This window comes from Patagioenas fasciata, chromosome 11 (genome assembly GCF_037038585.1).
Source record: "Patagioenas fasciata isolate bPatFas1 chromosome 11, bPatFas1.hap1, whole genome shotgun sequence".
Classification (NCBI taxonomy): Eukaryota; Metazoa; Chordata; class Aves; order Columbiformes; family Columbidae; genus Patagioenas; species Patagioenas fasciata.
Window position 1 is genome coordinate 2,247,768 of NC_092530.1, and position 12,864 is coordinate 2,260,631.

General features: G+C 50.6%; 1 protein-coding gene across 3 annotated transcripts; it reads left to right on the forward strand.

Annotated features, from left to right (window-relative positions):
• Positions 1 to 395: 395 nt before the first annotated feature.
• LOC136106054 (ral guanine nucleotide dissociation stimulator-like 1) lies at positions 396 to 10,947 on the forward strand. Of its 3 annotated transcripts, XM_071813353.1 has the most exons (14): positions 396 to 539; positions 2,503 to 2,946; positions 3,581 to 3,691; positions 4,620 to 4,936; positions 5,392 to 5,469; positions 5,903 to 6,087; positions 7,049 to 7,173; positions 7,824 to 8,039; positions 8,271 to 8,374; positions 8,525 to 8,609; positions 8,991 to 9,077; positions 9,385 to 9,417; positions 10,418 to 10,510; positions 10,929 to 10,947. In XM_071813353.1, the coding sequence occupies exons 1-13, from the start codon at positions 504 to 506 to the stop codon at positions 10,433 to 10,435; spliced, it is 1,839 nt and encodes a 612-aa protein (XP_071669454.1). In that variant the 5' UTR covers positions 396 to 503; the 3' UTR covers positions 10,436 to 10,510; positions 10,929 to 10,947. The 3 variants fall into 3 exon arrangements, with proteins under 3 accessions (XP_071669454.1, XP_071669452.1, XP_071669455.1); XM_071813351.1 differs by lacking the exons at positions 9,385 to 9,417; positions 10,418 to 10,510; positions 10,929 to 10,947 and having other exon boundaries at positions 8,991 to 9,296; XM_071813354.1 differs by lacking the exons at positions 9,385 to 9,417; positions 10,418 to 10,510; positions 10,929 to 10,947 and having other exon boundaries at positions 8,957 to 9,072.
• Positions 10,948 to 12,864: the final 1,917 nt, after the last annotated feature.

Genomic DNA, 12,864 nt, shown 5'->3' on the forward strand with positions numbered 1-12,864 from the left:
ACATAGTAAGAGCCTACTAACGAACTAACACTTTAAGCCACAGAATGAATATCTAGTTCAGAACTGTATGTAAGCAATTGTGCTAGGAATCTTTAAAGGGCCAGGAGTAAAATCCCAGCGCGTGGTGCGTGTGCGTGAAGCAGCTCCGGGAGCGCTCGCCCCGGGCTCTGCCGCAGCACACGTTGTGTTCCACGCACAGTCTGATGCCCACGCTCCCGGCTCGGTCCGTCCGTCCCGCTCCCGGCGCCTTGTCCGGCTGAGCAAGGGCTCGGACTGCGGGCGGGCTGAGGGCGGGGCAAGGGGGCGCGCGCGGAGCGGCGGCGAGCTGCGATTGGCCGGCTGCGGGCGGCGCGTGCCACCGCGAGGCCGCGTCCGGTCGCCGTGGTGCCGGCGGAGCCGTCGCCGCCGTTGGCGTGGGGGCGAGCGGTCGGTGCGAGAGAGAGCGGGAGTGCGGGGCTGGCGGAGCCGGCAGCAGCCCTGCCTGCGGACGCGGACACAGCGCCATGTGCGGGATCGGCTGCGGGCCCTGCTGCGGACGGGTATGAGCGAGCCGGGCCCCGCCGCCCGCCCTCCCCCGGGGCCGCGGGGCACACGGGGCCGGGGGCGGGGGGGCAGCTCCGAGTGGCGAGAGGAGGGAGTTGGTGACTGCACAAGTGACGGGACGGGAGGAAACGGCCTCCAGTTGGGCGGGGGAGGCTCAGGTTGGCTATTGGGAACATTTCCTCCCAGAAGCGGGAGGGAGTGCGGTCTGGGTGAGCGGGCAGTGAGGTGACTGCGAACTGGCTGAGGGGAAGAAGCCAGAGAGTCGTGGTCAATGGGGTGGCGTCCAGTTGGAGGCCTGGATCTCATGCAGTGCCTCAGGGGTCAGTGCTGGGGCCTGTATTATTCAATATATTCATCAAGGATTTGGATGAGGGACTAGAGTGTCCTGTCGGCAAGCTTGCTGGTGACACCAAGCTGGGAGGAGTGGCTGATACACCAGAGGCTGTGCTGCCATCCAGAGACCTGGACAGGCTGGAGAGCTGGGCAGGGAAAAATTTAATGAAATATAACAAGGGAAGGTGTAGAGTCTTGAATCTGGGCAGGAACAACCCCAGGTTCCAGTGTAAGTTGGGGAATGACCTGTTAGAGAGCAGTGTAGGGGAAAGGGACCTGGGGGTCCTGGGGACATTTATTCATCTTTCAGATGAATAAATATGATCAAGACCTCACCTTTTACGGAAAGCACTTCTGATGTCTAAACAAGAGATGTGTTAATGATGCAGCAATAACAATTTCCATTTTGTCCGTTATATAGAAGGTATTTGTTTTGTACTCAGAAGCAGTGATTTTATTTCTGAGCACAAAATTCGACCACCCCACCTCCCCCCACTGCCCCCCTCTCCCCCCAGAAAACCCCAAACCCTACACAGGTAAATTGTCCCTTTAGTGCTAAAAAATGTAATAGTTCTTTTTGTAGTTTCACTTCATAAAAGGGATTTGTGTAATGCTTTCTCATTTCTTAAAAGGCATGGCTAAAAAAAAGAGATTAAATTTGAAATATAGTGTGATATATCACACTGAGGAAGGAAAACCATGAGCCAGCACTGGGCCCTTGTGGCCAGGAAGGCCAATGGTACCTGGGGTGGGTTAGAAGGGGGTGGTCAGTAGGTCAGAGAGGTTCTCCTGCCCCTCTGCTCTGCCCTGGGGAGACCACACCTGGAATATTGTGTCCAGTTGTGGCCCCTCAGTTCCAGAAGGACAGGGAACTGCTGGAGAGAGTCCAGTGCAGCCACCAAGATGCTGAAGGGAGTGGAGCATCTCCCGTGTGAGGAAAGGCTGAGGGAGCTGGGGCTCTGGAGCTGGAGAAGAGGAGACTGAGGGGTGACCTCATTAATGTTTATAAATATGTAAAGGGTGAGTGTCAGGAGGATGGAGCCAGGCTCTTCTCAGTGACAACCAGTGACAGGACAAGGGGTGACGGGTACAAACTGAGACACAAAAGGTTCCTCTTAAATTTGACAAGAAACTTCTTCATGGTGAGGGTGGCAGAGCCTGGCCCAGGCTGCCCATGGGGGTTGTGGAGTCTCCTTCTCTGCAGACATTCAAACCCGCCTGGACCCCTTCCTGTGGAACCTCAGCTGGGTGTTCCTGCTCCTGGATGAGCTTTCCAGGTCCCTTCCAAGCCCTGACATTCTGTGATTCTGTGATTCTGTGAAAGGGTTATTAGACATTGGAACAGGCTGCCCATGGCAGCGGTGGAGTCACCATCCCTGGAGGGGTTTAAAAAGCACATAGATGAGGTCCCGAGGGACATGGGGCAGTGCCAGGGGTGGGTTGACGGTTGCACTCGATGGTCTCTTCCAACCAAAATGTTTCCATGATCCTATCTATTTTTTGCATTGTAATAGTGTCTGAATTTCAGGGTTCATGTGATCTTGTCCCGGTACTTTTGCAAGGACATGAAAAGTAAATGTGTTGCTATCTGCAATTCAAAACTGTTTTTCCGTTGTTTTCTAACAGGCTCGGAACTTCCCCTTTCGGAACCTGTCTCTTTGGAGATGCTGGAGAAGACCAAGGAGGAGGACACCCAGGCAGAAGAGAGACGAGGAAGATGTGGAGTCTCTGCACAGCCTTGAGGAGACTCTGACCAAGCCAACCAAGGAAGAAGTGGAGAGCCCAGAGTGTACTGAGGAGACTCCAGAGCGCATTGAGCAGACTCTAAGCGAGACAAGAGAGGAAGATGTGGAGACTACAAGCAAGGTATCAGACAAAGACGCAGAGACTCCAGAGCGCATTGAGAACGGTCTAAGCAAGGCAACAGAGGAAGACACAGAGACTGCAGAGTGCACAGAGGAGACTCCAAGCGAGCCAACTGAAGAAGACGTGGAGACTCCACAGAGCCTGGAAGAAAATGTGAGGAACCAACCTGGGGAAGATGTGGAGGTTCCACAGAGCGTTCAAGAGGCAAGTCACTGGTGCACAGACAGTTCTGTATGACTTAGGGATATTTTAGAGTTAAAAGAGGTAAAAAAAAAACAGAAAAGCAACCCCCAAAAAAACCCCAAACCCCAGCTTCCCCAAACCAGGATTTGGTTGCACTGCACTCAAATCCTTTCTAATTGAGTTGTTGCTGTGCTTAAGGCTATGGTAGTCAGTAAAGCCCTGAAACTTTAATTATTCAAGTGGTATGTATGCAGAAAAAGCATTATGTGGTTGCAGGGGGACCAGTATATATATTTCTGAAGTTAATTGTTACATCTATTTTCAATTCTCTAGTGCTTTGCTCCTCAACATGTATCAGCATGTTAATACAGCGGCTGTTAGTGGTGGGGTTCAGGAGATCTGGACTCTCTGGTTTAATTCTTACCTCTTTCATTGACTTGTGCAGTAAGTTGTGCACTCAGCTCCTCTCTGCTTTCAGTTAAAAGCCCAAAAAGGCCCAGGTAACTGAAGGCAGCTAAAAAGTGGCAACTGAAGTGAGCGTTGTTGAGGTGTTGTGAGATCCTGGTGCTGGCATGCTGGTGTCTGCAGCCTGCGCTTGTGCAGGGACCATGTTCCTTTCTCTCTGACTTGTTTCTCTTGGCCCTTTTCCTGGCAGAGCACAACTGAGGATGGAGCTGAAGACGCACAAGAAGGAGCTGTTGACTGCGACAGCCTGAGAAGAGCGCAGATCCAGCAGACTGACAGCGAAGGAGCAAGATGGCTCGGGGTAAGTAAAGCTGGCATGGTGGCCAAGCCCCCAGCTGATCAAAGTGTCCTCACTTCATTGCAATCGGTGCAGCTGTGGCAGTTTGAGCCAGAGGGTCAGGAGGTGGGTAGAACTTTCATGTTATGTTGCGATGTTTCTACATTTTCTTCAGGATCCAAGGCAATAATATAAGAACTTGCTTTGGTGTAGTGTCCAGGTTGGTAGTATAGAGACTTTGAGTGGCAGATTTCCCATCTCTGCCTCCTGTTTTTACCGGGAGAAATAGCAGAAAGTATTTTTGACCTCCTGTACATTTTCCAGCTGATGGGAAGAGTTCTTAGTGATGCTGCATTTGTAGAGTGATTTGGAGGCTTTTCAGCTGAAAAGCGTTGGCTGGTAGTGGATGTGTCTGAGAGAAATGCAGCTCTAACTGAAAATTTCATAGAACCTGTGTTGAATGGAATACAACTGGTTTTGTTCATTTTGAGTGAGTTGGGCTTTATTACCAATTCCTTTAAGTACTGAGAAGCTTGAAATCTTGCTTAGTATCTTCTTGTAGAGGTTGGAGTAAGTGAAGGAACTTAGATCTTTCATGCTGCAAGAAGTCTGAGAAACCTTTCTTAAACTTCTGGATGCTAAGAAAGCATCCGGGGTTTTTGAATGGTTGGCCCTGTTATGAGAGAATGGTCAGTTTCAAAGGCAACCAGGAGATTACAGCTTAAGCACTGGAAACACTTGCCTGTTTCAATAAGAAATGTCTTGATTGTCCTCCAGTATTTGATACAGCATTTGGTGTTTGGAGAGCCCAAACCGACAAAATTGTTTAGTAACTAGAGATGGACTATTCCTGTGAAAAGGTGGAATGGAATCTGTGTTTCGTTGTGCAAGCTCTGTCGGGGCTCTGGCTTCTGTCTGAGTTTTGTGCTTTGTCTTTGTTTCCACTTTGTAGGCTGAAGGGGACCAGTTCCCTGCAGGACACACTGTCAGCCCGGACGAGACGTGCAACAGCAGGGCCCTGAAAGCTGGAACTTTGGAAAAGCTGGTGGAGACGCTTCCGACGGCCTTTGCTGATAATGACTTCACATACATCAGCATCTTCCTCTCCACGTACAGGGCCTTTGCCGATAATGACTTCACATACATCAGCATCTTCCTCTCCACGTACAGGGCCTTTGCCGATAATGACTTCACATACATCGGCATCTTCCTCTCCACGTACAGGGCCTTTGCTTCCACCAGCACAGTCCTGGAACTGCTCCTGGACAGGTGAGAGCCGGGACAGAATGGAAACTGAGCCGTCATTTATTATACACGACAGGGGGATGTTGACAGAAAAGAATCCTGCAAAATTCAGGATTTCAGCGTAAACACACCATGTGTAAATGCACGTTGCCCACATCCCAAATCTCATTAAAGCTTAAGCGCCAGGTGGGGAAAGCGTGCGTGGTCTGACCGCTAAGGAACCAAACTGGGACCGACACAAGAAAACCAATACAGCTTGTCCCTTAAAAAAAGACCAGTGCACGGGGGATATGTGCAAACCCTTCATCTCTGCCGCAGCTTCCCCAGCCACGGTGGAATTGTCCAGCATGAAGCCCTTGTCTTCATGCCAATTGTATATGAATATGCCAATATCTATATGTTTATGCCAATTGTATATGGATTACGCTGTTTGGGTTGCTCAGTAGAGGTTCCTCTAAACAGCCATCTCATTTTTTCAGATACGGAAACCTGGAGATCTCGGGCTCTGAAGAACATGGAACCCAGAATTCCCCCGGATCCAGCACAGTGCTCAGGACGTAAGTTTGGTTTTGCAGCGCCCAGCGAGCCCCAGTCAGGGTTCGGTGCTGGAGCGGGACGTGGGCAGCAGAGCTGTTGTTTCATTTGACAATTCACAGCCCTGTTTGCTTCAAGGAGCTTGTGTAAAGGCCAAGTATCAGCTGTCTCATAACACATCCAATAATACAACGCAGAGAAAATATGAATGACTGCGCTGGTTTCTCAAGGTGTAATTGAAGAAGCAGCCTTTAGTTTCCTATGAAGTATTATCTTAATAATATTTCTTGCCTAAAAAGAACAAATTAAATTCTGTGCTCACAGAAGTGTCCATACTGCCCTCACGTGGGGGATGAATGTCTCAGTGTTCCTGTTGTTATATTAGGTACAGATCCATGCGATTGCATCAATACCTGCTGCATACAACCCATGTGTTCTCTCTGAATTTGCTCACAGTGCGATGGCATCGATTTTACAAGCCTGGCTCGACCAATGTGCCGACGATTTCCGAGAGCCGCCCGAGTACGTGTGTCTGCAGAAGGTGCTGAGTTATCTGAAGAAGAACATGCCCGGCTCTGACCCGGAGAAGAGGGCGCAGAACCTCCTGGAGCAGTTCCAGAAAGAAGAATGGGAGAATGATGGTAAAGTACCTTTCTCTGCTGTCTGTGTGTTCTCCCAGCATCAAGCCTGACACATCCCCTTATCCAGGGCACAAAGCTTCCTGTGCCGTGAGCCGAAAAGTCGTAAGAGCTCACGTGGTATGTGAATGAGTACTGGAATCAACTTCCAGCCTTAGTAGGCAGACTGAGTTCTACTACATGCATTTTTCTCACGTTACCTGCGTGTTTTTCAGACCCCGTTGGCTCTGGAGCGCATAACGGTAGGACTGGTGTGCAGAAAAGGCCCAGGTTTAGACTTAGTGCTGCGGCAGCCAAGGCTGCTGATCAATTCTGTACAGCCCTGCAGCCCTGAATCCAGCTCTGGTTTAGTGCCGAGTCCAGCCCAGGGCGTCCGGGGGCCTGTCCTGAAGCTGCTGGAGCCACGATTGGTTTCGTATATTTTGCATTACTTTCTCTCCTCATCAGTAGTACTAGCAAAGCATGTTTTAACTTTCCAACTGGTCTCTCTCCCTTCTCCTCCTCTTCCCTTGAAACGTGGACATAAGAGCATTCTCAGCGTAATATTCTGGGGGTATAACTGCAGTCTTGTCTCTTTGCAGTTCAGCTGTTTTTCAGAGTATAGAATGCATAGATGCTGACAAGCAGATTATCAAAGTTCTGCAGTGTTAATAAGGAGTTGTTGTGGGGGGGTTGGTGGGTTTGTTCTTTCCAAAGAATGGTTAGTGAATGGGTTAAGGCACTTCTCAGCTAAGAGACCCTGAACAGCTCAGTTCTCCCTATTTCTTTTTCTTCTACCTTCTCTTTGCCCATTTAATCTTCTGGACCTTCTCTATCTCCCTAAAATATGCAGCACGGTGAGGCCGTTACCCCAGGCAGGTCCCTTTGCATGTTCTGTTCTTCTATGTAGTGATTTTCCAAATACCTGCTTTGATTACTTGTTTTCTGTATCAATTCACTGACTCGTGTTTTCCCCGCTGGCCAGACGCGTTCCACAGCCTTTCTCCCTGCAACCCGGACGAGGAAGAGGAACTGGAGATCAGCGGCCCAGAAGAATTCTCGCTGTCCCAAGAAGACCTGGTGGCAGAACAGCTGACATACATGGATGCGGTATGTAGATCATACGTATTACTTGAAATGCTCGGGGAAAGAGTTCTGGGCTTCTCATTGTTTGTTTGTTTGTTTTTTAACTTATATCGGTGTAAGTCTGTTGTTCCAGAACCGCTCTGTTGCTGGGACACAGAGCGCAGCTCTGCTTGGTTATCCAGACTTGCTTCATTGATTGGGCTTTTCCTTCAGTTCTTCTGAAGGTGTTTGTCTTTTTGTTATACAGTGTGGATGTAGACTGTGTGGCCTCTTTTGCAAAGTTTAGCATTTGACCCCTCAGAAATAGCGTATTTTGACTGTATCTTAGGCTACCTCACCTGAAGATGTAGAAGTACTCTGTAACTGTAGAGCTCCGATTTGGCTTATTTGTATCAATCTCTTTCAAAAGTATCATGATATAGAAATCTTTCCCCCTGGTAATGTAAGTGATAGAAAGGTGTCTTTTATTTTTCCAGGACAGTTTAGCTGACAGTTCTTTTAGGGCGTCAGGCCTAAAGAGTTATACCAAAGTGTATATTTTAAACTGGAGAGAAAACCAATATTTCCCTTTTAATACCATACTGGATTCAGCTGCAGTTTGTACTGTAACCATGCATTTCTTGCTGTGGGCAGTAGCGCTCCAGGCTGAGTTGGACACCTCTGTTTCCCTCTAGACACTCTTCCAGAACGTTGTGCCCCACCACTGCCTGGGCTGCATCTGGTCCCGAAGGGACAAGAAAGAGAACAAACAGCTGGCACAGAGCATCAGAGCCACCATCTCGCAGTTCAACGCCGTCACCAACTGCGTGCTCAGCACCATCCTGGAGAGCAAAGAATTAAAGACACAGCCAAGAGCGAAGATCTTGGAGAAGTGGATCCGTATCGGACGTGTAAAGCGTTTATTCGCGACTGTTTAACGTTCCTTGTGCGGGTGCCGTGGAGCTGGGAGGGGACAGGGGGGTTGTAGCGGGGAGTGATATTTTTGATGCTCAGTATTTGTAGAGCTGCCCGCTTAGCAGGGAGAATGTGCAGCAAGCAGGACACGGGGCAGACAGAAGAGCACTGACTATTGGTGATGCTGACGTTTAATGCTCCTGTGTTTCTAACCGCTCCTTTCACAGCAATGTAGGATCCTGAACAACTTTTCGTCTCTGAAGGCCATCGTTTCCGCCTTGCAGTCCACCTCGGTTTATCGCCTGAAGAAGACCTGGGCCTGCGTTCCAAAGTAAGGCTGTGCAGTGTGTCACTGGATGTGTTTTGGTGCTTTTATCTTTTCTGTGCCCAACTGTTAACGATTCTTGAGAAAAAAATTGTACCCTGGTCTGATTCAGAGTGCTTACAAACAACTTAAATCATTTAATCTTTTCCTGTACAGGGACACAATGCTGATGTTCGAAGAGCTTTGCGAAATCTTCTCCGACTGTGACAACTTTGCGACGAGCAGGGAGCTGCTGCTGAAGGTGGGAATGAGCTTGAGTTGCCAGGTTGTGATCTCACCCAAAGCCGAGCTCAGCCCTGTTCCTGACCAATGAGCTCCCGTATGCGGTGCTTTGGGGAAGACGGGTCTGTAAATCCCGGCTTTTCTGCTGGGGCGAGAGGTGCCGCACAGCGAGATTTGACGCAGAGGAGTTACGAATGAGCACTTTGGCTTATATACCGCTCTGCGCAGACATGAACCGCTGGCTGAGATACCAAGGATGATGTCGTGAAAGCATCATTTACAAGAGCGCTGTTTGGTGAAGCAGACTAGTTGTGTTTTGTTTGCTTCCACAGGAGTATTCTAATTAGTATAATTATGACTTCTCAGTCAATTAATCCACCATTGCTCTGACCGTTTGCAGGGAGTCACACAAGGCACGGTACCTTACCTGGGTACCTTCCTCACTGACCTCGTCATGCTGGACACAGCCCTTCAGGACTATCTCGAGGTAATTTGGGGCAATTTTTGGAATCCTAAATCTCCTCCCTCCCTTGCAGACACTGTGTCTGCTCCTGCATCTTCCACTGGGTTCTAGTGCAGTTCTTAAAAAGAGAGGAATGTATTTAACAAATAGACTCAGGTACACGAGTGCTGTGGCTTATCCTAGAGCTGGAAACGGGTCTTTGTAGAGGCCTTTGGTCAGGGCAGCTCTGGCCTGTCCCTTGGTGTCGCTACTTCATCCTGTTCATCCTGTTTGTGATTAACTCCAGCCGAGCCTGTGCTCTTCTCTGATCCCTTCTCTGTCCTTCCAACAGGGCGGCCTGATCAATTTTGAGAAGCGGCGAAGGGTAAGTGGAACGGTGACTGTTCTGTGATCGTTAGTGCCTGACGCTCTCTGCTAGAGCGTTCTCTTGGCGAGGCCTGTTGTCTTTGCTGGGCGTATCCAACAGCCGCTCACGTTACTCAGAGGGTGAGGAAGGAACAGTCCCCGGCACGCTGTGAACCTCTGCCGGGCTGTGAGGGGCAGCGCGGGAAGAGAAATTCCTTTTAGATGCGGGCAGCAGGGGAAGAGGAGCCGCAGGGCACTCGCTGCCGCGGGAGTTACGTCTGGGGCACGTTCCCCCCGTTTGGTGTTCACGGGAACACGTTACACGAGCGTGTTCTGTGTGCTGGGAGCGCATCAGACCTGCTGGCGTGAGACCTTTGCTGGCCACAAGATACAGTCTGTGACCATCTTCCTTGTGCTGCAGTAAATAGTTGTGGGTCAAAGGTGCAGAGAGCGAAGCGGGTACCTGGGACCGAGAAATCAAGGCTGAGCGTTGCCTTCCAGCCTGAGCCTTGTTGGTCAGAGATCAGTAGGAGCGAAGGTGCCGGGGTTTCCTCTGTCCGAGGGCAGTTTGTCCTGGATCTGTTGCTGCGTGTGTTTAGTGTATTAACGAGACTGGCTTGATTTTTCTAATTAGAATTCCTATTTTATTATTTGTTTTCTTAGGAGTTTGAAGTAATCGCACAAATTAAGCTGTTGCAGTCCTCATGTAACAGCTATTGCGCGACAGGAGATGAGAAATTCGTGCAGTGGTTTAGGAGGCAGCGGCATTGAAGTGATGAGGAGAGGTAGGGTCTCAGCCCAGCTGGCGAAGCAGCTTTTCTTCCCCCGCAGGCAGGTTCAGGTTCTCTCAGCCTTGAGCTCTGCGCTGCCAGGAGCTGCTCCCGGAGAGTGGAAATACACACGCACAGAGCTGCGCTCCTCCTCGTGGGGATGAACCCTCTGGGACGTGGGAGTGACCCAGGGCTTCTCAAATATGGCCACTTTGAGATATTTAACTAACGGTATTGCCTGTTCTGCAGTTTCCGTCTGTCACGTGAAATCGAAGGAGCAGCTCCTGACCAGAGCACCGCAGCGGGCAGAGCTCAGAAGAGCGTGGTGAAGAGATTCAGCCTGTGAGTACAACGGGGAGGGGGTTTGGTGTGTGAATATGAACTGGAATAAATCAAACACCAGCTGACAAACCTGGCTGGGGATCCAGAGCACTGCAGTGCTGCGAGGAGACACCGCCAGCTAGAAATACGTATTGCTGTTGTCTCTTTCTATTGGTGTAAGTAGCCAGGAGGGTTATCGACTAAAGACTGCAGAAATAACTCTAAGGTGTCAAACAAAGGAACGATTTTAGTGCTGGATTATAAATTCAATTCAAATTTGCAGCAGCAAAACAGAGCAAATAAGGATAGAGTCTAATTTGCTATACACACACAAACAATAGGCCACTCGAGATAGGAAAACACAACAGCAGGTCAGATTGTTGAAGCAAGTGACAGCTGTGCTCAGCCCAGCTCTGTTGTGCTTTCTTTTCTCCCCTAGGCCGTTCCTGGGCTTGGGGGTGAGCGCCCACAGCACCCCCGTCAACGCGCAGCCCAAACCTGCTCCAGGTGGGAGCTCTGGGGACAGCACCGTCACCATTGTCCCTCCCACCGACACTGCTGAGGAGCCTCAGCACAAGGTAGGGCCCGGGCCCTGTGTTCAGCACAAACAGCCTGTGCGAGGCTGCTGACGCTGCCGGCGGCCCCAGGCGCTTGCCCAAGCCTGTGGATCTTGACTGGAGCGTTGCTGGCAGTGGAATGGAGGGACCTGAGCTCTGGGAAAGGCGATTTTGGGGGGAGGGCTCATGTACATCAGCCCAGCCTAATTCTGGGGCAGGCAGAGCAGCTGAGCAAGTGAGAAGCAGGTGAGGTCAGAGCTCACCAGCCCTGTGGTTTGACCTGCCAGGAACTGCCCAGACCAAGCCTGGGCTGGGCTGGGTTCCGTTCCCAGGGAGCTTTGTCCTGCAGACTCTGCTCTCTTGACCTAAGCTGCCTTAACTGGGTTGCCGAAGCCCTTGCTAAGGCTGTTGTGCTGAAGAGTGTCATCTTTAGCTTTTGGATCTTTGAAATTAAATGGTAATGAATGTGTTTGATCTTGTCTCCCCCCTTGCTGCCATCTGATGACAAGTGCTCCAAGAAGTGCCCCGGCCCTGTGACTCCCGTTCCATCAAAAGAAGTGCCGCCAGTCCTGCCAGTCTACAACCAGCAGAGCGGAGAGAGCTGCGTCATCCGCACCAGCGTAGAAGAGGACAGAAGCGGCAACATCTACAGGAGCATCCTGGTGAGTGGTGGGAACAGCAAAGCGCTGTTACTGTGGGTGGTGTTTTCACCCCAGGTGACTTGAATGGTGCTTTTAGTTTCGGAAACACCTATTCCCCGATCAGACCTCCTTGACAGGGAACGTGACCGATGTTACAAATCAAAACATGTGGAGCAGGGGATGAATGAGAGGTTTGCAAAGAGCATCTCTCAGGGTTTCTGGCCTTGAAATTGAAGCTTGTATTTGATCAACAATGCCAAGGGAAGCACTCTGAGCAAGTGCCGGCTTTGCTGCCCCTGCTCTTCTGCCAGCGCCGGCTGTTGTGTGTCCAGCTCAGCACTGGGGTGTGTGAGCTGTGACACAAGGTGCCCCTTCCCCAGCAAACCCAGATCCAAGGCCCAGAATCTTTGCAGGACATCGCAGAAAGTGTTTAGCAGGGGAGACTGTGGATTAATGGATGTCTGCAAACAGCAGCTGGGGCAGCTCTTGCTGCGGATTCGATGGCTGCTGAGAACAAGGTCTCACCTCTCCGAGCGGTTGCTCAGGAGAGCAGAGGCTGTGATTTCCTGCTGCATTTCTAGAGCAGTGTCTGTTGTCTTGAACCAACTCCACCCCCAGGTGTCGCAAAGAGCGTGTTTTAGCGTCTGGCAGAATCTGCGACTTGGTTACCAAGCGACTCCTTGCAACTCCCTCTTTGCAGCTGAGTAACCGAGAGAAGGCTCCTGCTGTCACCCAGCGAGCCATGGAGAAGCACAACCTGCAGTCTGGCTCGGCTGAGGATTACGAGCTGGTCCAGATCATCTCCAAGGACAAAGGTGGGGAAGCAGAACTCTGCTGCTGCTGCTGCTGGAAGAGCTCTGCTGCATTTTGCCGGCAAGAGTAACATGCGAAGCGACGTCAGAAACGCCATCGCCACGTTGTCCCAGCTGCCGGTGAGAATAAACCCCCAACGCTGAGTGGGGCGCCCATGAACGCTCGCTCTGCTCCCTCTCTTGCGGAGCTGGCGATCCCACCCAAGGCGAACGTGTTCTACGCCATGAGCACCCAGGGCAACTTCGACTGCATCCTGAGAAGAAAAGCTGCAGCACAGGAGGAGCCTGCACTTCATGGGTTGTAATGGCTGAGCTCTGTATAGGATTTACTGTTTATATTATAAGTATGTAAACTTTTTTCCCCC

Coding starts and splice junctions, on each gene's coding strand:
- LOC136106054 (XM_071813351.1), top strand. CDS start 504: ATGTGCGGGATCGGCTGCGGGCCCTGCTGCGGACGG. Junction 6,088..7,048: donor AGAAGAATGGGAGAATGATG/GTAAAGTACCTT, acceptor CCCGCTGGCCAG/ACGCGTTCCACAGCCTTTCT. Junction 7,174..7,823: donor AGCTGACATACATGGATGCG/GTATGTAGATCA, acceptor GTTTCCCTCTAG/ACACTCTTCCAGAACGTTGT.